The sequence below is a fragment of the Bubalus bubalis genome, chromosome 23, assembly GCF_019923935.1.
Source record: "Bubalus bubalis isolate 160015118507 breed Murrah chromosome 23, NDDB_SH_1, whole genome shotgun sequence".
Taxonomy (NCBI): domain Eukaryota; kingdom Metazoa; phylum Chordata; class Mammalia; order Artiodactyla; family Bovidae; genus Bubalus; species Bubalus bubalis.
The window spans coordinates 25,714,554-25,741,144 of NC_059179.1; the positions used below are offsets into that span (position 1 = coordinate 25,714,554).

General features: G+C 40.8%; 1 protein-coding gene across 2 annotated transcripts in view; it reads left to right on the forward strand.

The window, feature by feature from the left end:
* SORCS3 (sortilin related VPS10 domain containing receptor 3) overlaps nt 1–26,591 on the forward strand; it is a 637,309-nt gene that overhangs the window by 306,670 nt on the left and 304,048 nt on the right. For both annotated transcript variants that reach the window (XM_025274418.2, XM_025274419.2), the window contains exon 4: nt 25,926–26,084. In XM_025274418.2, coding sequence (XP_025130203.2) covers nt 25,926–26,084 — 159 coding nt within the window. The remainder of the gene's footprint in view (nt 1–25,925; nt 26,085–26,591) is intronic.

Consider the following 26,591-nt stretch of genomic DNA (forward strand, 5'->3'; position numbering starts at 1 on the left):
GGGAACAGGAGCCTGTGTTGAAGCCAAACTCACTTCTTGGGGTGACAGGTTGGGGTTGTCTACAGCACCTGGCATGGGAGGTGGAGAAAGGTGATGGCCGCTCATGTTTTAGAAAAAGCCACGGTGTGGCCTGTTGAGGTTAGCACTGATACTTAGTCTAATATGCTACCCCCTTCCTTACCATCACATTGCTTTTTCTTTAGGTCACATGTAAAGAATTCCTCTGTTTCCTCTTCCAGGAGGGAATGTGATTGACCAAGGAAAGGCTGTTGGAGAGAGGTGCACTTTGAAAAATAAAGGTTCTCTGGCAGAGACGAGCAGTATGATCCATGCTTGCTGTAGTTTTTCGTGGATTGGGGAAAGTTTTTCCTTCTCTATCAGTATTTGAAAGAAGAACGGGTACGATTTGGAATTCCGTACTCCAGCTAGGACTGAGGGAGGAATAGGAAATGCTGGGTTTTAGAAAGAAGAGCTTTGTCTCTCTCCTCTTGAGGGAGGCTCAGTGATTCTAGAAATACCAAGGCTCTCTCGGAACAGGGATGTCGTCCCTCTATGGACAGTGAGGCTTATGCACTTAGTAACACGTCTATCCCATCAACTCAAGAGTTGTCTGCCCCATTTGCTTGCTTACCAGGACCCACTTCCTGACCCAACGCTGTCTTTTATGGTTTTTAAACACCTTGAGCATAAGCATTTGGAAAATAAAACTGCTTTTGTCTAGACACCAGATCTATTTTTGTCATTGTAAAAGTGAGTGAGAATGTTTAAAGAACTCCTTATAGAGAACTCCCAGCAGGATAAAAAATGGACTTGGCATTAAGAAACAAATAACACATATATAGGCAGCATGCTTTTCCCACATGGACATTGTCCACCTCTCTGACTGATCCAGGATACTGACCCCTGTCCAGCCCTGTCCCGAGTGCCCCTGGGTTCTGCTTACTCCCAGAGGTCAGCTGTGTTCCCCCTTAGCATTTAAGTCCATCCCCAGGGTTCTACTGTGCCTGGTGGAAGTCACAAACCACAGTGTGCAAAGCCCAAGAATGAGGACTTTACCAAATTAGTAGATCATTACCAATAAACTGATATGTGGGTGCATCATACAAGATAAAGAAATCAGCATCAAAGATCTGGGAATCCAAATTCAGATATTACATGACATCCAACTGGACATGAAAATTGTAGAGGCTGGGTGGGTATGGAAGTGATTTATATGGAATGGGCAAGGACAGCGTGTGCAGTTCAGTGGAGTAGAAGGAGGGACCTCTCATGAAAGAAGAGATCCAGCTGGGAACTTAGTTGACGTGGATTAATTCACTTCACGACGAAGAAAACTAGGCAAGGAGAAAAGGCAGCCTTAAGAATGGGAGAAAATAATAGCAAATGAAACAACTGACAAAGAATTAATCTCCAAAATATACAAGCAGCTCAATACCAGAAAAATAAATGACCCAATCAAAAAATGGGCCAAAGAACTAAACAGTCATTTCTCCAAAGAAGACATACAGATGGCTAACAAACACATGAAAACATGCTCAACATCACTCATTATCAGAGAAATGCAAATCAAAAACACAATGAGGTACCGTCTCACGCCGGTCAGAATGGCTGCCATCAAAATGTCTGCAAACAATAAATGCTTGAGAGGGTGTGGAGAAAAGGGATCACTCTTACACTATTGGTGGGAAGCAAACTAGTACAGCTACTATGGAGAACAGTGTGGAGATTCCTTAAAAAACTGGAAATAGAACTGCCATATAACCCAGCAATCCCACCACTGGGCATATACACCAAGGAAACCAGAATTGAAAGAGACACATGCACTCCAATGTTTATTGCGCACTGTTTACAATAGCTAGGACATGGAAGCAACCTAGATGTCCATCGGCAGATGCATGGATAAGAGAGCTGTGGTACATATACACAATGGAGTATTACTCAGCTATAAAAAAGGAGATGTTTGAGTCAGTTCTAATGAGGTGGATGAAACTGAAGCCTATTATACAGAGTGAAGTGAGTCAGGAAGAGAAACACCAATACAGTACATTGTGCATATATATGGAATTTAGAAAGATGGTAATGGCGACCCTATACGCAAGACAGCAAAAGAGACACAGATGTAAAGAACAGACTTTTGGACTATGTGGAAGGAGGCGAGTGTGGGGTGATAATGAGAGAATAGCACTGAAGCATGTGTATTACAATATGTAAAGTAGATGACCAGTGCAAGTTCCATGCATGAAGCAGGGCAATCAAAGCCAGTGCTCTGGGACAATGCAGAGGGATGGGATGGGGAGGGAGGTGGGAATGGGGTTCAGGATGGGGGGGGGCACATGTACACCCGTCACTGATTCATGTTGTATGGCAAAAACACCACAATACTGTACAGTAATCAACCTCTAATTAAAATAATTAATTAAAAAAATTCATTTCATAGCATCTTCAGGGTGCCAAGCCTGGGGACACAGTAGTTAAAATTTTAATATAGCCCTGTCCTCATGTTGTTGACTTTCCAGTTTTGTGTCTATTAGTGACTTTCCTTTTCTTTGACCTGACATGCCTCATGAGTCCAAAGAAAGAGTCTCTAATGAAAGAAACCTCATCAAGAGGAAGAACACATAGGAAATGAATGAGTGAAAATCAGATTTGCCTCTTAGGAGTTAATAAATGGGACAGACAACTCCATTACTGTAATATTGATTGTTCATAGTTGTGTCTCTATGCAAAGTATTTAATGATAGTCCACTCTTCACCCCGTCGCATTTGCTACCACCCTCATTCCTGCCAACCACCCACTAAATATTACTTTGTCAAGGAATGCAAATCCATGCTAATAGTAGCCCAGCTCATTCAAGCTAATTTGTTGCAGAAAGGACCACCATCCAGGATACAAATGCTTTAATTAGTCACCACTTGGGATCACACCCTTCCAGGTCTTCTTCACATTATGCATAACCAAGCTTTGACAGTTAAAGTCAAGTTTTGTTTTTTTTTTTTTCTTGCATGTTTAAAACATCAGCAGGTTTCTTGAGCACACATAATCCCCGCCCCACTCCAGAGGCAGAAAATTGAGAGTTGGCTTTATTTAAAATTGCTATGTTCACTTTGTTTCCAAATTGCTATGTTTTCCACAGATACTATATTAGTGTTTGGGTGTCAATGGGGAGACACGGATGGTGGAAGGAGCTTTTTTGCTTAGATGCCGTAGGGAAAGTGAAATAGTTTGGAAAGTAATTCAAGCCTGGGAAGTCAGGCTTTTAGTTGGAATTGGCAGTTCAGGAAAATGATAGATGAACTGATTTATTTTTCCCAGTAAGACAGTGAAACATTATAACAGAGTAGGCATTCTCTAAGGGGTTCAAAGTATAGCATATTAAGAAAATAAGTATGACTTCCACCTTCTACTTCTTAGGGAATTTGATGCTATCTCTTGGAACTTCTTTCAGCCTTTCATAAATACATTCTATTTTTATTCCATATACTTATGTAATAAAGAGAACCTTAGAGCAGTCATCTGGCCTGGTCCAGGTTTGGGGCCTTTGTTCACTGTGACTTTTTTGAACAGAACCAAATGTATACTTAAATTTGTGTTCCCTTTAAGAAAACCCACAATATAAATATTTTGAATTTTAAAATAGGTGGGCTTTGAGTGTGTGTGTGTGGAGGTTGGAGCGGAGGAGCAAATAGTGAACTTACTGGGCAATGCCTTGGTATAGTTCACTGTGGATTCACAGATCATTAGCTACATGGCAGAGAACCTAAAAGAAACTTTAAGCCAGTGGAGGAATAAGATTTGACTTATGCATTTAATTTTTTATAATTTTTATTTTAGATTGGACTATATTTTGTAATGCGTTAGTTTCAGGTGTACAATAAAGTGATTCGAATATACACATACTATTCTTTTTCAAATTCTTTTCCCATTTAGGTTATTTATTACAGAATATTAAGCAGAGTTCCTTGTGCTATATAGTAGGTCCTTGTTGGTTACCTGTTTTATATATAGTAGTGCTATGTGTCAATCCCAAACTCCCAGTTTATACACAAGTTTAGTTTGTGTGCAGTTTTTGTTTAAGCTGCATGAGACCACCTGTACAGGTGTCTGTTACAGGTGTGAGTTACAGTAAACATTAGTATAAGATTTAGAGGTAGAAGCCAGGGCAATAAGAGATGTAAAGATGGAGCAAAAATAAAAGCAACAACAAGCAGAGTAGAGAAACCAGGGGTGCTCTGGGCATCCCCCACCTTTACACACTGTGCTCTCTTTGCAACACTCTCTGTTTCCTGTTAACTTTCTATCCCATTCAAAACGTCACCTTTTGAAATGAAGCCCTGTGTGATCACTACTCACAGCCAATGAGATACTGCCTATTGCCTTTTTTGACACCCCTCCCCCCAACACACACACACCAAATACTGATTTTAGACTAGTATACAATAATAAGTTTAAGAGTTAAAAGTATCAAATTTTTGTTGCTGCAACATTGCCTCCTAGCTGTATAATCTTATATGTTTCCTCAAATTGCTGGACTTTTCTCTGAAAACTGGTTAATAAAGAATGTTAATTCCTAGAGTCCTTGTGAGGGTTAAGTGAATGCTGCATGTAAAAAATTCTTAGCATACAGTTTGGCACATTGCAAGAGCAAGGAATATTAGCTATTATGATTGTGATTAAAATTTTAAGGCTATTTTTATAGATCTGGTTTAGTTACAAAAATGTTTTATAAATCAGTTTTGGAGAAAACCCGCTGGAAATTTCCATTTGAAATAGCAGAGCTAGTTTCAGTGCTTGGGGAAAAGCAACATTTTTCTTCAGCTCAGCCTGGAGAAATGGTGTCTTGGAAAAAAATGTGGGCTTGGGAGGTTTATGTTTTACCTCAGAGCTTCAGAATCAGCATCTCCAGAGCATGTAGCATGGGATGCGGATGGTCTTCCAAAATTTCCAGGTGATTCTTATATACACTAAAGTTAAAATTTCAAAATTGATATGTAAATACTGTTCTGTCAGTGGTCTCATAACTGAAAGGTTGGGTCTTAAATATAAACAATTTCAACAAAGTAATAGTGTAATAGGAGTATCTTAAGTGGAATGTGTTTTTGAAGAAAGTCTGCTTTTTGGACCTTCCTATCTACAGAGGAATAGCTGTTCCTTTACTGAGCCCTTCAGACATCTACAGAGGATACTAGCAGTATTTCCATTTTCTGGTTATTTTTTATTATTTACAGATAATTTACTTTTTAGTCCTCACTAATTCTACTCACTGTATTCTTTGTTTTGCATATTCCCTGTGAAATGTCTCACACATAACAGACCAAATTCTTACTACTTAGGACTGCATGTCCCCTGTGAGATTGTATGTTTCTTGAGGGTACAAACCATCTTGCTCAGTCCCCAGTCTCAGAGGCACCTTTCACCTGCCTTGCATCAGTTCAGTTCATTCTCTCAGTCGTGTCTGACTCTTTGCAACCCCATGGACTGTAGCATGCCAGGCTTCCCTGTCCATCACCAGCTCCTGGAGCTTGCTCAAAGTCATGCCCATTGAGTCGGTGATGCCATCCAACTATCTCATCCCCTGTCAGCCCCTTCTCCTCTTGCCTTCAATCTTTCCCAGCATCAGGATCTTTTCCACGGAGTCAGTTCTTTGCATGAGGTGGCCAAAGTATTGGAGCTTCAGCTTCAGCATCAGTCCTTCCAGTAAATATTCAGGACTTATTTCCTTTAGGATGGACTGATTGGATCTCCTTGCAGTCCGAGGGACTCTCAAGAGTCTTCTCTAACACCACAGTTCAAAAGCGTCAATTCTTCGGCGCTCAGCTTTCTTTATAATACAACTCTCACATCCATACATGACTACTGAAAAAGCCATAGCATTGATTAGACAGACCTTTGTCAGCAAAGTAACATCTCTGCTTTTTAACATGTTGTCTAGGTTTGTCATAGCTTGTCTTCCCAAGAGTAAGAGTCTTTTAATTTCATGGCTGCAGTCACCATCTGCAGTGATTTTGGAGCCCAAGAAAATAAAGAACAGTCTACATATCAGAGGTGGAAGGTCAGACATGGGCAAATTGAATCAGGTACAATATATAGATTCATGATTATCTTGACTCCTGGGCAAAGCTGGCTTTTGATGTGAAAGCTTATCTTGGTGAAGCCACATTCCGGGATAGTCTTATCATTTAGACATTCCTTCTTCTGTCTAATCTTGACAACCAGAAGGAAGTTCACTGTTGCCTATTGTTGAGGGGCTAACAAATTATGCTCAAAATTTTATGTATGTTATCTCATTTATTTAACACCCACTCAAACCAACAAACCAACCCATAGTTGTTATTATTCGCTTTTGCACCAGGTTCTGAGAGCTGAGAGAGTTGGCCCCACAGTGATGTTTGAATCCAGGGCTGCCAGATTCTATGTCTAGTGTCCTTTTGTGACTCAATGCTTCTAAAGTGTGATTCCTGAACCACAGCATCAGCAGCATTTGAGAACTTCTTAGAGATGCAAAATCTCAGACCTCCCCCACTAAATCCCTGAATCACACTTTGTGGTGCGGGGCAGCAATCTGTGGTTCCACAAGTTCTCCAGGGGAGACTGATAAACACTGAAGCCTAAGCACCACAAGACTACACCACTTATATCTCAGAGTCCTTACTTCCTCTAAGTCCATGTTAGTCAAGGTATGGTCTGTTAGACCTGGACGCATTGGCTTAAGTTAGGAGCTTGTTAGAAGTACAGAAAGAATCTCATACCCATCACTATACCCATTGAACCAGAGTGTGTATTTTAATACAATCTTTGGTGATCCATGAACATATTCAAACTTGAAGTTCACTGCTCTCAACTATATCTTTTTCTCCCCTTTGACTTAAATTGGCCCTTCCTAGTCTAGATGTCCAGGATCCTTAGGGTCTGCCTTAAACCATGGGGCAGGAACAAAGGCTGAAAGTCCTCTAGCTTTCCACCTTGGAACTGAGTTGAGAGCTATGCTTACTCTATTCTGATCAAATTCAAGTTTGCATTCCCACATCCTTGCCTCTCTAGCCTAAATGAATACACACAGTGACACCAAATATTATGTGTTTCCCTTTGATGTCACCGTAAGCTAGTCACGACAGCCAGGGAGTAGCTCAAGTTGTGTTAACATGTTGTAAATTAGCAGGATGGCAACTATTGCCTATTAATGAGGAGAGAAGCTGGCTAATTCCTGCTCATTTCTAGTCCAGAAACTAAATGTAGAAAGCAGCTCATTGCTCCACAGTTGATGCTAATTTCTTGCCAGTTCTGTAAATGGGTGATGTTTAGAAAGCTAAAAATGTAGGCTGTTTAGCAGGGAAGACAAAGAGTTATAAGGGGGGGCAGTTTGGGGATCCCACCTCTGACAGGTGAGTGAGAGTCACTCAGTCATGTCCAACTCTTTGCAGCCCCATGGACTATACAGTCCATTGAATTCTCCAGGCCAGAATACTGGAGTGGGTAGCTGTTCCCTTTTCCAGGGCATCTTCCCAATCCAGGGATCAAACCCAGGTCTCTCGCATTGCAGGCGGTTTCTTTACCAGCTGAGCCACCAGGGAAGCCCTGTGACAGAGTAGTGGGGGTTAAAGACTAGTCAGAGGAGGATATTAATCATTGCTGCCATGATTCCCTTGCTGTGGTTGGTTCTGCCCCTGGGCCACCTTCATCTCTTCTGCAGCCCTTGGTTTCCCATTGAGTCCAGAAACTCTAACCCATTGTGCAACGGATGCCTCAGCATTTCATGCTCCATTTTAATTTGTGAGAGCCCTTCAAACTTTCCATGGCCACCCCCTTAATACAGGGCTATCAGACACTAGAAGTTTACTTCTTTTCTGTAAGAAACTGGAGGAAAATTGATATTCTTGCTGCAGACACTCTAAAGGGGAGATGCCGACACGTGTATGCATTAGAATAATCTCAGTGTTTGTCATAAGGTCAGTTCAGGGGTCTGCTTCCTGAGTCCGAAATCCCAATTTGGGGTATCTGTGGTAGAATGTAGGAAGATGTAGTGTTTAACAGGGGTTTCAGAGGATTCAGATGGTCTTTTCCATGGTGCCACTGTTGGCTAACAATTATATCATTGACAACTGTAGGATTTTAAGATTACTGTATCTTTCATGTGCTCTCAACTATGTGTTGATATAGTTGTGATTGATGATCATACTCTATTATAGTTTTCTCAGAGTTAGTTAATTATTATTTTACTCAGATATAGCTATTAGCATCTGCAACATACCAGATACTATGCTGAATGCCAGGGATAGAAAGGCAAGTCAGGTGTCACTGTTCTCAGAGATGTCACAGTCTGCTAAAGACACAAACATACAGAGTAATAGATGACCATAAGCAAGCTAACTCATATAATAGCAACAGGACATAGGATTCATGAGTGTCCAGAGATGGGAACAGTGACATAAGTTAGTTCCCACTGTGTTCTGACAGTTCTCTATGTTGAGTTCTATAGGGGTATCTACAGCAAGGGGAGACACGAGTCATAGGGAATTCTTGGCCAAATGGGAAGGGCAGGGCTATGCTAAAAATGTCCAGCCTGATGGAGAAAGCAGATTCAAATATTCAACTAACTGATTTTCCTCTGACTGATATGAGATTTGGTTTCCACTAAAGTAAAAATAAAAAGAACTGTTAAGAAAATTCATGCTGCCAAAAGAGAATCTCAAAGGGGACTCTGGGAATTTGTGTCATTTCCAGGAAATATAGTAGTCCTGTTATGAAAAGCTTAGAAGAGACGTGGTTCAGTCCATTGCCTGGAGGTTTGAAGGCTATCTGTCCCATTTTTCATTATCCAATAATAAATATCATAGTGAAAGTCACCTTTAACACTTAAATATTGCTAGGATTTTATGGGATTGAAATGAATGGACTGCCATGGTATAGAAAAGCCATATGGGTGAGGTGGTTTTATAACACATGCTTCATAAAGCTATATAAAGCAAGCACCTGCACTCCATCCTCTAAAAAGAGAGCATTCATGCATGGTGTTTAGGCATGAAGGAGCCTCTGCTTGTTAATTAAATCTGTTGGTAATGTTAATTTTCAAGAAATAGGAAGAGGAGGCTTGAGACGATTTGAATGGGATTTGTTCCTGGGAGTGGTCATCAGCCTGGAACTGTTACTTACATCAGCAGGACACATGAGTTCTTCATGCGGATTCTTCAGCCTGAGCTGCAGTTGGGCATCGTGGGAAGAAAGCAGACCAGTGCTGAGACTCACAAGCCAGTCGTGGAATCAGGGTTAGTGTAGCTGTTCAGGCTTTCCTCATGGCAGTGGGCTGTGGGAGCTGTTTAGACCAACTATATCATTATTATTTTTCATCAAGGAGAGGGGTTTGTTAGGCGACTAGTTACTTTACAAGCCAGATGGGAGTCAGTTTTGTGCTTACTAGTAACTTTGGTTTAGTATTGTCATCCTAGTTTTTCTTCGCCTGCCCAGGGGAGACTGGAGACAACCAGTGCTGCCCGTAGCTCTTTTATTGTATTTTTATTGAGGTGAAATTCACATAACATAAAATTAACCATTTTAAAATGAACCCTTCAGTGACATTGAATACCTTCACCATACTGTACAACTACCACCTCTATCTTGTCCAACACATTTCATCACCGTCCCCTAAACCCTGTAACTATTAAATTGTCACTTCCTGTTCCTTCCTAGCCAGTCCTTGGAAACCACCAACTTGCCTATCTCTAGGGACTGGCCTTTTGTGAATATTTCATACAAATGGAGTCATACGATATGTGACCTTTTTTGACCAGCTTCTTTCACTAGCATAATGCCTTTGAGGTTCATCCATATTGTGACAGGTTATCAGTACTTCATTCCTTTTTATGGCTGAGTAATGATCCATGTTGGAGAAGGAAATGGCAACCCACTCCAGTACTCTTGCCTGGAAAATCCCAGGGACGGGGGAGCCTGATGGGCTGCAGTCCATGGGGTCGCTAAGAGTTGGACGTGACTGAGCGACTTCACTTTCACTTTTCACTTTCATGCATTGGAGACAGAAATGGCAACCCACTCCAGTGTTCTTGCCTGGAGAATCCCAGGGACAGAGGAGTGTGGTAGGAGGCCGTCTCTGGGGTCACACAGAGTCGGATACGACTGAAGTGACTTAGCAGCAATGATCCATGTATACGTACCAGAATTTGCTTATCCATTCGTCTGTTGATGAATGTTTGGACTGTTTCTGCATGTTTTAGCTACATTCTGTGCATAGTGCCACTGTGAGCAGGAATGTACATGTATTTGAGTGTCTGGTTTGAATTTGTTTGGATATATACCTGGGAGTGGAATGTAGGTATATTATTTGTACAAGTTTTTCCTTGCCTCAGTGATGAGGGTGGTCACAGGGTAAGACAGCACAGCTCTGGTGAAGTTGAGGGGGGGTGACTTTATGGGGCTCCTAAATGGAGGGGCCTCAGTTAAGAGAATATTCCCATTCATCTCTGGTCCCCCTTCTCTGGACAGACTTCTGGGTGCAGGAAAGCCCTTGGACTGATGCTTTTGAAGTACACTGTCAAGGGCATTTTCTGGCCCTGCGCTGTGGAATTAGAGCTCTTTGAAAACCATAGCTAGAAAAGCTGGGGAAAAGTGAAGAAAGCGAGCCGAAATGTAATTTCCTCTTTAATACAAACTGTCATTTAATCTAATGTTATAGAAAATGATTAGATCTTAAAAACCTATAAATTACATTTGACAACTCTCCGGCCTGCCTCTGCTCTCGCTTGGCAATTAGACACCACAACAGTGGGCTGTGGCTGAGAGGAGCGCTCCTGGTGCCGTTTGTTTATTGGCTCTTAATGAGAAGCGATTAATCTAAATCACCATAGGGGTGGATCCTTTGCAAGCTTTGGAATCTGAGGTGGCAGTTGGACCTTTTGACAAATGTGCTGCTTCATCCTTAACAACAACTTAAAGTTTGTGAGGGTGTGTGTGGTGCTTTCTTCCTTGGAGCTATGGGGAGAGAACACACACACAAGCTCACACACGTGCACACACATACACAGAGTTGCAGTCACTGGGGCAAAATATAAAACTACAACCTTTGGACATCTCCATCCTCTCTCCGCTTCAGTTTTTCCTCTCTTGCCTTTACGCACTCTCCCCGACTGCAGCAGCTGGGTCTCCTCATTATGCTGTTACCTGGGAGACCCTCTTCTCTGCTTATTACTGTTATTGTGCCTCTCTCCCCCCTGCCTGTCTGGGGACGCCCAGCACAGGATGATGATCATCACAGAGAATACCTGCCCGGCAAAACTGCTGCCTCTTGGTCCCCTCCCTTCCTGCTTCCTGTTGGGAAAGAGAGGAAACCCCACCAAACAACCCAAGTCCCTGAAAACCCAAAAGGAAAAGAAAAATACATTCTGCCAAGGGCTCTTTTGTTTGGGAAGAAAGGGGTCAAATTTGCAACTGGTGGGGTGGGAACCAAAGCAGGGCATGGGGTGGGGGGAGTTGGGGGTGGTGGTGGACAAAGACCTAAGGAGTCTCTCCAGATCTGATTCCTTTCTGCTCCTGTGTTGCACTCACTCTGTTCCCTTGCTGTGTCCTTTCGCTTTCCTTCACGTGTTACCAATACAGAACAGCAAGGACAGAGCTCTCAACTTGGGAAAGCAGGTTCTGAGTTTGAGCCCCGTTTTTACAGATGTATAAACCAGATGTGACCTTGGGCAAGTTGCTCATCACAGGCTCCTGGTTTCCTTGCCCCTAGAAAGGGATGTGGTTGGCCGCCTGGAAAAATCCCAATCCCTGGACTGTTTATATGTTAGGTTACATGATAAGGGGGGATTCAAATTGTAGGTGGAATTAAGGTCGTTCATCTGCTGCCCTTAAAAATTTGTACTGTCACTGTGGCTTTATTTCCCCTTCCTGTCTGGAAACTGCCTGGCTTAGGATGGCGATGGTTACAGAGAGTACCTGCCTGGCTCAGTTGCCAGGGGAGCGCTCTGGAAAGGTCCTTAAAAGTGGTGTGGACAAAGACTGTCCCTGCCATATCAGTAAGTAAATGCGGTTGTGACCATCAAGCTGCTGCTGTCAACCCTGGCTGTGTACCCTGAAAAGATTCAGGCAGGAGAAAAAACAGGATACTGGCCCTGGAAAGGTAGGGTTCATCTCAAAGGAATGATTTCAATGAGCCCAGACTATTGCATCTTCTCATATATAGAATAGTGCTAAATTCATTAAGGTGAGATGTTTGAGTTTTCTTTAATTAACAGTAGTCTTTTGATGTTCTAACTACCTGGTTTTGCTGCATAAACTGCTTTGCATCCTGGCTCCTGGCTTGCCTCTTCACAGCCATCCCTCAGAGCTATATGAGAGAATGCGTCCTAGGCCTAAGTCCTCAGCAATTTCACTGAATAAAACAGAATTCTCAGCTTTTAGGTTGTGCTTTTTTTAGTTGATAGTTTGTAAGAGGGAAGAAGAGTCAGGGTGTTGTGATATGAGAAAGACTGGACTGGCCATTGCTGGCTTTGCAGACAGAAGGGGGCTTTGAGACCAGGGTTGGGAGTAGCCTGTAAAAGCTGGACAAAACAAGGGAGAAGAGTCTCACCCTAAGCCTCCAGGAGAGAAGGCAGCCCTGCTGACACCTTGACTTTGGCCCAGTGAGACCCATTTTGGGCATCTGACATCCAGGACTGTTAGGTAATAAAATTACGTATTTTTAAGCCATTAAGCTTGTGGTAATTTGTTTCCAGCCACAGGAAGCTAATAAAGTGGGTAACAATACCAGCCCTGCCTTCCTCAGGGAGCAGACTGAGGAGAAAACAGCTGTGGAAGGACTTGGCAAAATATAAAATGTGATGCCACTCAAAGGCCTCGATATGAACTCCACTTAAAGGTGAAGGAAGGCAGAGCAGATGTCTTGAGCTAGAGGTGGAGATCACAGATCGAGCGCCTCCAGCTCCTTGCAGAGCCTGGTTCTTTTTCACTTTCACTCTTTCTGGAAGCTCAGTGTCTCTGGTCTGAAAGACTGGACCCAGTGCCTCAGTTGCCTCTCTTAGGATGGCTCCTGCGCTGCTGAGGGACAGTGAGACACCACTAGCTGGGACACACTGGCTTTTAGGTGGTCCACTGGCCCCAAGGGCTGCTCTTCAGAAAGTCACCTTGCTCCCTGTGGATCACATCCAGCGTTTAGCTGTTTGGGAGCCCGTTCTATCCCTCAGAAGCATAAATGGTGATGGGGGTGAGGAGTTGAGTTCTAACTCGTGTTCACATGCTTCTCATTCTTGTTGGGTAAAGTAATTAGCCTGCAATTAAAATAAATTAATTAATTTTTAAAAAAGAAGGTGCTCTTGGAATGGAGTGATTTGTTCCTGATGCTAATGAAGCTCTCCATAGCATAGTTTCTTCCAACTAGATCAGGACATAGGACATTTCCAAGAGTATTTATTCCCCTACTTGTTTTCCTTGGCATAAGCTATTACTTGTCTTGCCTCTTTTAACAAGAATAATTATTCCCAAATTGCTAATCCCAGTAGGATTAAGTCCCTGAAAATTGCATAGATTTTGAAGGCTTCTAATAGGAAGAATTCAAGATCTGTAGTTTGGCAGGTTTCCCTATTTTTTTTATAGTGTTCCCAGAATGAAATACTAAAGCTACCGTACTAGATAAATACTGTATCAATGACAATCTGCAGTTTTAAAATTAGTCATAATGAGTACTATGCAATTAATTTCCATTTACCATCCCTTGTGCATTAGAGTGTTTTCAGAATCTTTCTCACCCATGGCTTCAACAAGATGCTTATACATTAGGTGTGTTTTGTGGTAGATGGTAGATAATATGCAGGCTGGTGAGCATATTTTCTTTATCTCTTCATATAGTCATTGCCTTTCTGATTTTAGAATTTTGAACAGTGATTTTTAACCCTGGGGCCCCACTGTGGTCCCAGACGTGCACAGTAGCAAGTTGGAGGCTTGAAACAATAACTAATGTGGATGATCTTAATTCAGCTAGTTGGATATTTCTCAGGATCTTCTCCAATACAGCTGGTTATGATTGATGGCTGTGTAAACACTGTACCAAATCCTTTGCCTTCTAACCTATGTCTCAGCACCCTCCCTCTGATCTCAGGTGTGCGTGTCTGGTTTTGCATCTTTCTTTAGTGTTCCTAAGATGGAGAAAGACCAAACAAGCAGACCAAAGACCCTCAAATCAAACCATAACAAAACATTAAAACAGTTTGACAAAAGGAATGAAAATGACTTCCAACCCAATCTTACAGATTTCAGGTTTGTTTTTTTTTAATTGTGAAACTTTTTTTTTCTTCTCTTCCAGGGATAAAATTGCTTTCTTAAAAATATTGGAATTAAACATCTTGCAGAAAAATAACATGGCCATCAGTTTATTAACTAACATGGCCATCAATTTATTAACTGATCTGTATTAGACTTTGACAAGAGGAACCACAGTGACAGATTACTGCCCTGAGAAATCGTTGCCGCAGGTGGGGCTGGGGTGGGGTGGGCTGCCAGCAGACAGTGCTCTCCATAAAGATTTGCTGACTGTTCTTACTGAGATGAAGCCAGCTTCTCTGGCCAGGGCACTGGTGAACCACAAATCCAATGTAGTAAACGTTTGGTCAAGCAAACTTAGAAACTCTTGAATGACCTTCACTCACCACACGTCAGATATTTATCATGTGCTTCTCTGAACCCCAGAAGGACCAGGGCATGTGACATTCTCTGTTTTTCAGGAACTTAACATCCAGATGGCACAGTGAAATGAATACAAGTGAAACAAAATTTAACTAAGTCAAAATATATGAATATATTTATAACTTTTCACATATTTTAAACATGAAGCCATAGTTCACTGTGACAATGAATTTGGCAGTGGAGTTAGTGGAAGGTAGAGATCATTCTGCTGAAGCATTGGAGAAACTTCATGGAAGGGAGAGAGTTAAAATGGGCCTGGAAGGAAGGTATGGACGAGGGAAGATGCTGGGCTTTCTAGGTAAGGGAAGAACATTAGCAAAGACAGGAATGTTAGAGGAGTGGGCATAGTGATTGGGGGGAAAAAAAAACTTTTAGGGAATTCTTGGGTAGGGTTTATGGCTATGATGTAGAGATCAAGCTTGAGAACAGCACAGGAACCCACTTATACGATGTTTGAGGTGCCAGACTTGATTTTCATGACCTGTTGAGGGGACTGGAATTTCTTATGGTGAGGAAACGCCATGGTCAGGATCAGAGCTGTGCTGGGGGGAGCCATCATGCAGTGCAAAGCAGGTGGATGGTTTAGAGCGTGGGTGGGGGTGGACACCAGGGATTCCTGCTCCAGAGAGATCAACTCTCCGAGCTGGGAGGTGCTCTTGTTGCTTCTACAGTGAGGTACGCTCTCTACCTGACCTTCACCCAGGCCTGTTCTGCTCTCAGAACAGTGGTCACAGTGTGCACACCTATTTGTCCAGGTTCTCAGTTTTTCCAAGGCCAGACAATGGTTAGCATAACTCTGTTGGGATTCTTGAAAGGGTTAGTGGGAAAGAGTGAATGTGTGAGTGTGTGTATGTGTGTATGAATATCTGCATATGGGGAGGAGCATAGAAACATTTCATCATTATAAAGGTAATTGCAGAATATTAGAAAAATAGGAAAGTGTAAAGAAAAAAATTACTCATGATCATGCTGCACAGGAATAACTACTGTTAAACATGCAGTGAGTTTTTCCTTCCAATTCTTTTGTGCATATATATGGCATGAGATAGAAACCATTTTTAACAAATTTGCGATTATGCCTCATATGTTTTCAGCCTGCTTTTTCTGCACTGCTTCCACATATGATTATTTTTCACATTTCATAAAACTACTTGAATTCTTACTTAATAGCTGCATAATATTCCATTGAATGGATTTAGCCTACTTTAATTATTCTATCAGATATTTGAGTTATTTCCAATGCTTTATTTTTATAAATAACACTGAGATGAACACACAGGTGCATAAGCCTTTTATTGGGTCCCTGATGGTTTCCTTGGACAGAGTCCTAGAAGAGAAATTATAGGGTCAAAATTATGAATATTTATGAGTCCTGTTCCCTCCTGCCACATTGCTTTTCAGAACAGTCATGCCAGTTTATACGTGCATCAACACTGACTGGCTGCTTCACTCCTCTGCCTTTGCCATGGTCACCAGCATCCCCCGCATTGCTAGATTCAGTGGTCAGTTCTCCAGATTTCATCCTACTGAACTGTCAGCTACATTGAACAACTGTGTCAGACACAGTTGAACAACTCTCTTTTCAGATATACTTTCTTCCCTTGGTTTCAAGGTGTTGAGGACACAACACACTCTGGGTTCTCCTCATTCACACACTCCATTTCTGGCCCCTCCTTACCTCTTTGACTCTTCCAAAGCATGCTAGAACCCAGTTCTCAGGCTCTTTTGTATCTTTATCATGTCTCCCTGATGTCCAGATTCATATTTTTAAATGCTGTTCGAACACTGATGTCTCCTAAATTCTTATCTGCAGGCCAGCTCCATCTCCTGAAAATAAGCCTTGTATATCTACTGTCCCTTTGCATGGCTATTAAGCATCCAAAACCTAGCCTTTTCAAAATCATACTCCTTATTTCTACAGCCTGCAATCTACTCCTCCCATGAGCTTTCCTGTCTCATAAAGGCCAGTTCTGTTTTTCCACTTATTCAGACCAAAAATCTGCCTGATCATTTGAGTTATTTCTGATTTTTGATCATGATAAGCAACACAGAGATGAACATACAGGTATACAAGTATAAAGCTCTCTAATGCACTCTTCAGTTTCTCTTACTCCCCACAGCTCATCTGTAAGGGGACTTTTCCTTTATACCCACAGACGGACCGCATCTCAGTAACTGAGCTGGCCCTGTGTTGACAGTCTCGCTCACTTGGATTCAGTGGCCTCCTACTGGTCTCTCTGATTCTTTCCTTACTGTTCCCTGCCTCTCACAATGCTCTATTCAGCCATGGTGAAAGGATCAAAATACAAGCCGTAGGCTCCAGTGCCTAGCTGGAAGCCCACCAATGCTTTCCACATCACTGGGATAAAGCCAGGGTGCTTGTATCACTTACTGCCCCCCCCTCCCCCATTCAGCACTCTGCCGCCTTTGTTCAGTTCTAGTTCTCTGGACTCCTACATCCTTTCTGAAATGTCACCTTCTCAGTGAGGCTTTTCCTGACCCTGCTCTTCACGCTTCAGACCCCCACCCCACTACTTCAGCACTTCCTGTCTCCTTTCCTGATTTATTTTACTCTAAAGTACTCATTACCATCTGATAAGCTATATATTTTACTTATTTACTTATTTTCTGTTCTTCCCTCACTTGGATGCAAGCTTTCTGAGGGCAGGATTTTCATTTGGCTTGATTACTGCTCTTATCCTGGACCTTATAGTAGAGCCTGGCATAAAGTAAAGACTCTGGAAATAATGGTTGAATGAATAGTGTTTATGTCCGATTAGTTTTCAAGTTTTCTTAAACCATTGTTTCATCTCATTTCATATCTAATTTCATGTTTTAAATTGTGGTAAAATACACATTCCACATAGTTTAACATAACTGTTTTAAAATGTGCATTTCAGAATTGTTAAGCACATCCACATTGTTGTGCGGCCAGTCTCCAGAACACTTTCTATCTGTAAAACTATGCCCATTAAACAACTCCTAATTTTCTGTTTCCCCCCAGCTCCTGGCTGTAATTTTTTTACTTTCTCTCTTTATGAATTTGACTAGTGTAATTACTCTAGTGGAAATCATATAGTATTTGTCTTTTTATGACTGGTTTATTCTATTTAACATAATGTCTTTAAGTGTAATCCACATTGTAGCATGTGTCAGAATCCCCTTCCTACTTAAGACTGAATAATATTCCAATATAGGTATATACTGCTGCTGCTAAGTTGCTTCAGTCGTGTCTGAGTCTCTGCGACCCCATAGGTGGCAGCCCACCAGGCTCCCCCGTCCCTGGGATTCTCCAGGCAAGAACACTGGAGTGGGTTGCCATTTCCTTCTCCAATACATGAAAGTGAAAAGTGAAAGTGAAGTCACTCAGTTGTGTCCGACTCTCAGTGACACCATGGACTGCAGCCTACCAGGCTCCTCCGTACATGGAATTTTCCAGGCAAGGGTACTGGAGTGGGGTGCCATTGCCTTCTCTGAGGTATATACTACATTTTGTTTATTCTTCCATCAGTAGACACGGATTGCTTCCACATTTTGGCTGTGGTTAATAATAATAATTGAACATGGGTGTACAAATATCTCTCCAAGATCTTGCCTTCAGTTCTTTAGGCTATATATCCAGAAGGGAAAAGCCTGGATCATATGTAATTCCATTTTTTATTTTTTGAGGAACTATGATACTGTTTTCCAGAGCAGTTACACCATTTTAAATTCCCATCAACAATGCACAAAGGTTCCAATTTCCTTTAATCCTCATCAAAAATATATTTTGTATTTTTTGGGGGAAAATGTTTATTGAAGTCCTTTGCTCATTTTTTAGTTATTTTTTATTGTTGTTGATTTTGTTATTGTTATATATTTTTTCCTGATTGACCTCAATGATTGTTGCTTTACTGGTGATGCTTGAGTTAATTTCTGAAGGATAAGTAGAAATATACTTAATATAATGGGTAGGGCTGAAAACGGAGAAGGCAATGGCACCCCACTCCAGTGCTCTTGCCTGGAAAATCCCATGGATGGAGGAGGCTGGTAGGCTGCAGTCCATGGGGTCGCTAAGAGTCGGACACGACTGAGCGACTTCACTTTCACTTTTCACTTTCATGCATTGGAGGAGGAAATGGCGACCCACTCCAGTGTTCTTGCCTGGAGAATCCCAGGGATGGCAGGGCCTGGTGGGCTGCCGTCTATGGGGTCGCACAGAGTTGGACACGACTGAAGCCACTTAGCAGCAGCAGGGCTGAAAAGGTGGGGAGTCTAATCTTGGCAAAGAGAATGGCATGTATAAATGGTAATGAGTGAAAGGGACATGCACATAAGCATAAATATTCATTGATGTTCCATCTGAAGAATGTATATGTAGTTTACATATTTTCCCCTAAGTAGGATATATATAATATACACGTGCATATATGTGTATGTATATATATACACACACATATATATACATACATACACTTATAAATGCACAAATATGGTAACAAGTCTTCTCAATAGCAGCACTATTGACATTTTGGCCTAGATAATTATTGGTTGTCCGGTGTTGTCCTGTGCATTTTAATTATTTAGCAGCATACCTGGCCTCTACCCACTAAATGCCAGTTACTCTCGACCCTACCCCGGAGTTTTAACAATTAAAATGTCTCCAGGGATGGGAAATGGATGAAATAAGTGAGGGGTTTCATAGGTACACAGTTCCAGCTATAAAGTAATAAGTTATGGAGGAGGTGAAGTACACATGAGGAGCGTTGTCAGTAATATTCTAATAACTTTGTATGGTAACAGGTTGGTATCTGGTCTTACTGACGCAATTTCAGAATGTATAAAAATATAAATCACCATGTTCTACACTTGAAACTAATATAATATTGTATGTTAATTTTGATTTAATAGAAAAAAATGTTTCCATGCATTGTTGAATATCCCCTGGGGGCAACCCCTTTTCCTGCCAGCTATAATGTCTGCTATAAGAGGAAATGTTAGAGAGGTAAATAGATAGAGGGTGGTGGGGGTGGATACTGGTAGTATATTGTTATATTGTGATTAAGAGCCTTATCTGTAACAGGCTCTATTTGTGTGTAAACCAATATTCAACTACATATTGATTATGTCAGTAGGTTTAGGGGTCAGCCTAAAGAATGTCTCTTATACTCTTTGTGAGCTTATATTGATATTATTGTTATTTCTTACTGAGCTCCTAAGAGTCTCCCATTAGGACTCAATTATACAGGAAATTATAGCATTTCTCCTTTTCTATTCAGAGGAAGTCTGCTTACTCCTATTCAGAGACTGTTTTCAAAGCATTGAACTACAATTTGTTTCCTTTGCATTTCTGGAAACTCTGGCAGAGTGAGAGGCTGAGAAACCTATAGCTTTCATCTCATTTTGTAGACCATACACAGGAGAAACAGAGTATGGCAACTGAATAAAGTTAACATATTCATTAATTTTATAATTTGAGTGCTTTAAGACTTACACAGCAGCAGGAAGGTAGGCATTCTAGAAAGATTTCTGGGGAGAATTTTATCATTTCCAGTACTGATTTTGATTGATTTAGACACAAACAAGCTTTATAGGCTTTTGAAAATCTAAGTTAATGAAGCAAAATCTCTGCCTGATTCATGACTTCCACCTGTATCCCTTGTAATTTGCAACCCAGCATTAAAATTAGGGCCACCATTATTCAACTTTACCAGGAATTTCCTACTAAAAGATAAAAGGACCATATGTATATTGATAAACTCTAAAACTTATTCATCTCTAATCTGAGGTACAACCCATGTACAGGGAATAATCCAATTCAAAGAGATAGGTTGTATGAGGTTCTTACTCCTAAGGAATGTTTAGTTATGTTCTTACCCCTAAGGTATGTTTAGTTACTTCATGGGCCAGAGCCTCCCACTGAAGAGATGAGAGTGGTCATTCAAAGTGCAATTGTATTTACTGAGTTGACAGTTATTTACTGATTGGTGTTCATTTTGGTGGTGTTTTATATTTGGTAATAGAGTGTGCTTTTCTTAAAATGTTGCCAGGAATGTAAAATGCATGTAAAATAAGTGTAAAATGTAGTTTTGTTTTCCCCTCATCCTTTCACATTTTTTTTTTTAAATTGTGATAATGCACAATGTGAGATTTATCCTCTTATCAAACTTTTCCAATTGTGCAATGCAGTATTGTTAACTCCAGGTACAATGCTGTTCAGCAGATCTCTAGAACTTGGTTATCTTGCAGGCCTAAAACCTTATGCTCATTGAACAGCATTTCCCCTATACCTATACCCCCACCACTCATCCCTTAGGTTTTTATCAACAAAATTCTGGAACGAGGGGTGTCGTGACAGAGGCAAATAATACCTAAATCTCCAGCCTGTTTGGCATTACTTCTGCCTTTGCTGCTGCTGCTGCTAAGTCACTTCAGTCGTGTCCAACTCTGTGCGACCCCATAGACGGCAGCCCACCAGGCTCCCCCTTCCCTGGGATTCTCCAGGCGAGAATACTGGAGTGGGTTGCCATTTCCTTCTCCAATGTATGAAAGTGAAAAGTGAAAGTGAAGTCACTCAGTCAGTCGTGTCTGACTCTTCGCTACCCCATGGACTGCAGCCTACCAGGCTGCTCCGCCATGGGATTTTCCAGGCAAGAATACTGGAGTGGGGTGCCATTGCCTTCTCTGACTTCTGCCTTTAGTTATGTTCTTATTCTGGGTAATTTATGGATAAACATTCATGTTTATTTAGCAGTTGTGGCCCTATGCTAAGCTCTTTAATCATTATTTCATTTAATCCTTTCAATAGCATGGTGAGTTAAATATGATTATTATCTGTATTTTTCTTAGATGAGGTAACTGATTGGAAAAACTGGGTAATATCCTCACTTTTACACATAAAATAGCAGACTGGAGATGTGAACCCAGGACAGCTGCCCCAGAGCCTATAGCATTGATAACTCTGTTCATGTTTTAAAGACCCCCTTCTCTTCCAGCATATGTGTATATCCAATACATATCTTGTATCAGGACAAGCTGGATAAAGAATCAAAGCCAAACTGGAGCAAAAACCAAACAAAACAAAACAAAACAAAAATCTCTAGTGGGAACTCTTTCCTGCTCATTCTATCAAAATCACATAAATACAGAATTCACAGATGTCTGAACCTGTATTGCCATAGGCTTTCTACATATACACCTACAATTATGGATTCAAAGGCAAAGGTTGTAAATTTCTTTGTAGGATGAAACTCTCATAACTATGCCAAGAGTCACATGCCTATATCACAAATTTAGTCCACAGACGATATTTAATGTGAGTATAATGTATTTGGTAACAATCTCATTTTAAACATTTGAAGGAAATGTGTGCACTCTCTATGTTGACAAAGTACTTACTGCTTCTTGTCTTGCTTTATCTGCTTTGCTCTCTTAGCTTACCTGCTTTGTCCTTGTAGGCTTTTCTTTACCTTTGAAATCCCTGCTTCCCAGTAACAATTTGGGTGGACGTGGAGTGATTTTCATTATATATGTAGGTATAGAAGTTGTTATGTAGAGTCATACAAAATATACATATTTTACTTTGAGGGTTAACTTCTACTGAGGCTTTGCTTTCTGATTCCATTTATGTTAATATTATGGTTCCTTCTTTTTCTTTTTTTTCACTTTTTCTTTTTCAAGCACTAACATTCTGCTGTCCCTTTGGATTCCTATTCATTTAATTCTTCATGTCCTCTTGACCAAAGTTGAATGAGTCAGAGGAGGAAAGGGGCTTTCCTGAAACTGCTTTTTTTGTGTGTAGATTTCTTGTTGTTGTTTAGTTATGAAGTCATGTCCAACTCTTTTGTGATCCCATGGACTGTAGCCCTCCAGGTTTCTCTGTCCATGGGATTTCCCAGGCAAGAACACTGGAGTAGGTTGCCATTCCCTTCTCCAGGGTATCTTCCTGACCCAAGAATTGAAGCCACGTCTTTTTCATTGCAGGCGGATTCTTTACTAGTGAGCCAGTTTCTTAAAGATGCTTTAAAAAAGACTAAAAAGCTGCTTCTCTGACTTCCCCTTGTCCCTTGGTAAAGATGACAAAGTGCTTTTCCAGGTGTAGCAAAGCATTAGCATTAGTATGTGTGTGTGACTCAAGGTGGTGCATTTGAGTCAGTTAGAGGGGGTAATCGGCAAGTTACTTTCCTCCTCTGAGCCTGTTTCCTTACCTGTAAAACACAAATAATGATCCATTACATAATTTGTTTGAGGTTTCGATAAAATATCCTGCAAAGTACCCAGCGTAGGTCAGAAATCTAAAACATATAGGTTTCTACATCCCTCCTTCCATTCTTCTCAGACACTAGATTGAATATAGACACTGCCAGTGATATCAAAGTATATAAAAGGATTTCAGAGAAAGATTGCAATAAAAATGTACTCTTGCCAAAAAGGGCCCCCTAAAACCAGCTCACAATGTCAGTACACCTTATATATAACTGCTTTTCTGTACATGGGTATGCATAAATGTGCCACAGAGGTGTACGTGTAAGCATATGTGTGTACACATACATGTAATGTTTGTGTTGTGTGCAGATTAATGTGCTTTGTATATGCAAGTATGGAGTGTGTGTACAGGAAGAAACAGGGCTAGAGGAAGAGAGTACATTGCACTAGATATTTGATGGTAACCCTTATTGTAACTCATGGTATATAAAATAAAGTTCATTTATGATGTTGGTCTTATCTTCTAATTAAAATCATGGGCATGAAACTTCTTTATACCTGCATAAAAGAAGCAGTTTAATTTCTCTGCACCAGGGGAGAAATGATTTCATTGCCTGTTATGTAGCCCATCAGTACTTGGTGAGAAGTGAGGGAGAGTAGTTAGGAAAGCCTCATTCTTTCCCAGTATATTTGTCCTTGCAGTCTTCAAGGAGCGTGGATGCATCCTCTGAGGTTTTTTCAAGGTCATCAGGGGTGCTTTTCCCAGTAGTCCTTACCCTTCACAGTACCAAGGGAGGAGACAGCTATTCTGTCTACGAATCTAAGAGCTTTTGTCCTAGATTATTCACACATGAATTAAAAAAAAAAAAAAAAAAGAAACTAGACTGCCTATACTGCATCTATTTCTCAAAAATTTGCTGATAACTAGTAATAACTTATTTCAATGAAGCCAAAGCAAATATTTGAGAAAAAGAAAGTAGGTTTGTCTTGGAAGTTATACAGGAACAAAAAAGGAAAATGGCTATGAATCTTAGCAGTTAAAGGCATTGAATTTGTGTAAAGCTTACTTTATAATACTGATATATACTATTGGTAAAATTTTAAAACTCTACTCTTCAAGAGTTTCATTTTAGAAGCATAAGGAAATGTTTCTTTGACTTTACTTGGTACTTTGGACCCCATGGTACATACTGTGTGTAGCTGTAACCCTAACAACTAGTGGCAGTACAGCCCAAGACAGGACAAATTACAAGAGGAAATAAACTCATTTGCTCATTAAGTCACTTAACAAACATTAGGAACTCAAGGAAGTTGGGTTGAGCTGGATGATAAAGGTCAAAAGAGCTGCGCTAATGATGGAGCGAAACAAACACAAGGGGCAGGTTATGTCGACCCATTTGAAGAATTTTAGGATATAGGAAAATCAAAGATAAGTCACTGAATGGTTTTAGATTATTCTGGCCACAGTATACAAAGGGAATTGGAGGAATACTGGTTGAATCTGTGAGATGGACTAGGGGTATCTTACAGGAATCCAATACAGAAATGGTCACATTTCAGACTAACAGAACCACAATGGGCAGGGAGAGAATGAATCTGATTTTAGAGTTAATTAGTAGGTAAAACATGCAGAGCTTAGAGACTAATTAATTATAGGAGGTGAATGAGAAAGCAGAGTTAGGGATGAACCCCGGGCATTTAGCTTCACATGGGTGGCTGGTGGAAACCCTCACTGAACCAGGGAACACTAGGGGTGGGGACAACGGCTTGGTTGAAGTATCCTGGGACATGCTGAGTTTTAGGTCTTGTGGGATATTCAAGCTGAAGAAAGTGCCAGAACACTTAGTGTTCAAGTCTGAAACTGAGAGGAGACCTTAGATTAACTTTTAATTTATGAATTGTTGCCAGAAAAGTGGTAATGAAAAAATAAATAAAAATGAGAGTGGAAGAGGTCACTGAGGAACAATATATCTAGTGAAAAGAGAAGGTCAAAACTGAGGGTTGAGCAATGGTTATACTATAAGGATAATCATAGAAAGTTAAGTAATCAAAAGAGGTAGAAAGGAAAACCAAGATAAGTATGGTGTTACAGAAGCCCCTGGAATAAAATGCTTCCAGAAGGATGGAGTTGTCAGTGGCCACAAAGACTGCAAAGGGTTTAACTAAGGGAAAGATAGGTCTGAGTGTCTACTGGATTTAAATACTGAAATGTCACTCACACATTTAGTGAGACCAATGCCACTGAGGTGCTATGAGTAGAAGACTTTTGACTCCTGAGAGGTTGATAGTAACCATAGCTATCACTTGTCACGAATATGCATTATGCCAAGCATTCAAAGCCAGTTCTGGTATCATCAGACTCAGTTATTGTTGAGGAAACTGCGGCCTCTAGAAGTTAAGTAATGCTCCAAGGTGACAGTATGCAGAGAAGTGTTGAGACCTGGACTTGCTGTCTCAGATGTCTGCTCACTACACCACTCTGTGCATTCGGCTTGGGAAGGACAGACTTTCTTGAGCATCAGTATTTGTCCAAAATGGCCTTCGGGATTATGTGCTTTGGAAAACAACTAGAGCAAAGGGATCATGAAACCACCTAAATCAATTAAATCTCTAAAACTGTTCAGAAGGAACAAAATAGTGGGATCTTTTTCATGACTTAAAAGCAAGAGAGTGATGGAGAGTGATGTGGAGAATTGACAGAGGGAAGACGAAAAGACAGAGGTGTGATGATCCCAAGGTCAAGGGACAGAGGACCATAAGAATAAACTTCCAATATGTACAAGTATAAATATCAAAAATGAAAGTATTTAGAAGATGGACATCAGAAAAATGAAGCCTCATTTGTATGCAGACCTAACCTTGCACAGTATTTTAGCTCAATTCACCAATAAAGGACTGAATCAGGAAAAAAAAAAATACCAGTATTTCATCTAGAGACCCAGATGCCCTTTTCTGTGCTGTGATATATAAGTAGAAATGACTTTATATTTATGCTTTAATTTCTTGTGTTTATTCTCTGCTACTGACTCTGTCTATATTTTCTTCTCTTTCCTTTCTTTAGATCATGCTTCTTAGTGATCCTGAGATAGAGAGCAGCATATTGATCAGCTCAGATGAAGGGGCAACCTATCAGAAATACCGGCTCACCTTCTACATCCAGAGTCTGCTCTTTCACCCCAAGCAGGAGGACTGGGTACTGGCCTACAGTTTGGATCAAAAGGTGAACACATTCTGTTTTCATTCACATCCTGTCACCCAGGTACCACCCGTGAAAAGCACTTGCCTATTTACTCAGTCCATATACACGAGGGTATTCAATGACATTGCATTGTTCCAACTACATTGATTGTGTCTGCAGCATCTAACTTTCCTTTTTTAGTCTTTAATATCAAAATATGCAGGCGGGTATATTTCATTAATGACAATGCCATTTGTCATTTCACAGGTTTAAGATGGTTTTTTGTGTGATTTTACTCATTTAACCTTTAAAACAAACCTTGTGCTATAAATGGGAAATGTGTATTCAAAATAATTTTATGGAGACTGAAGTAAGCAAAGGTGCAGAAAAGCCAAGGTACTTGTTCCAAACCACTCACCTGGTAGCTAGAGGAGCCAGAACTTGGAAGCTTATTGTCAGACTTCAAGTCTAGGCATATTCTATCACACCATGCTGTCTTGAATTGGAATATACCATTGTTCTCAGTTTAGCAAAAGGAGGAAAGCCTCA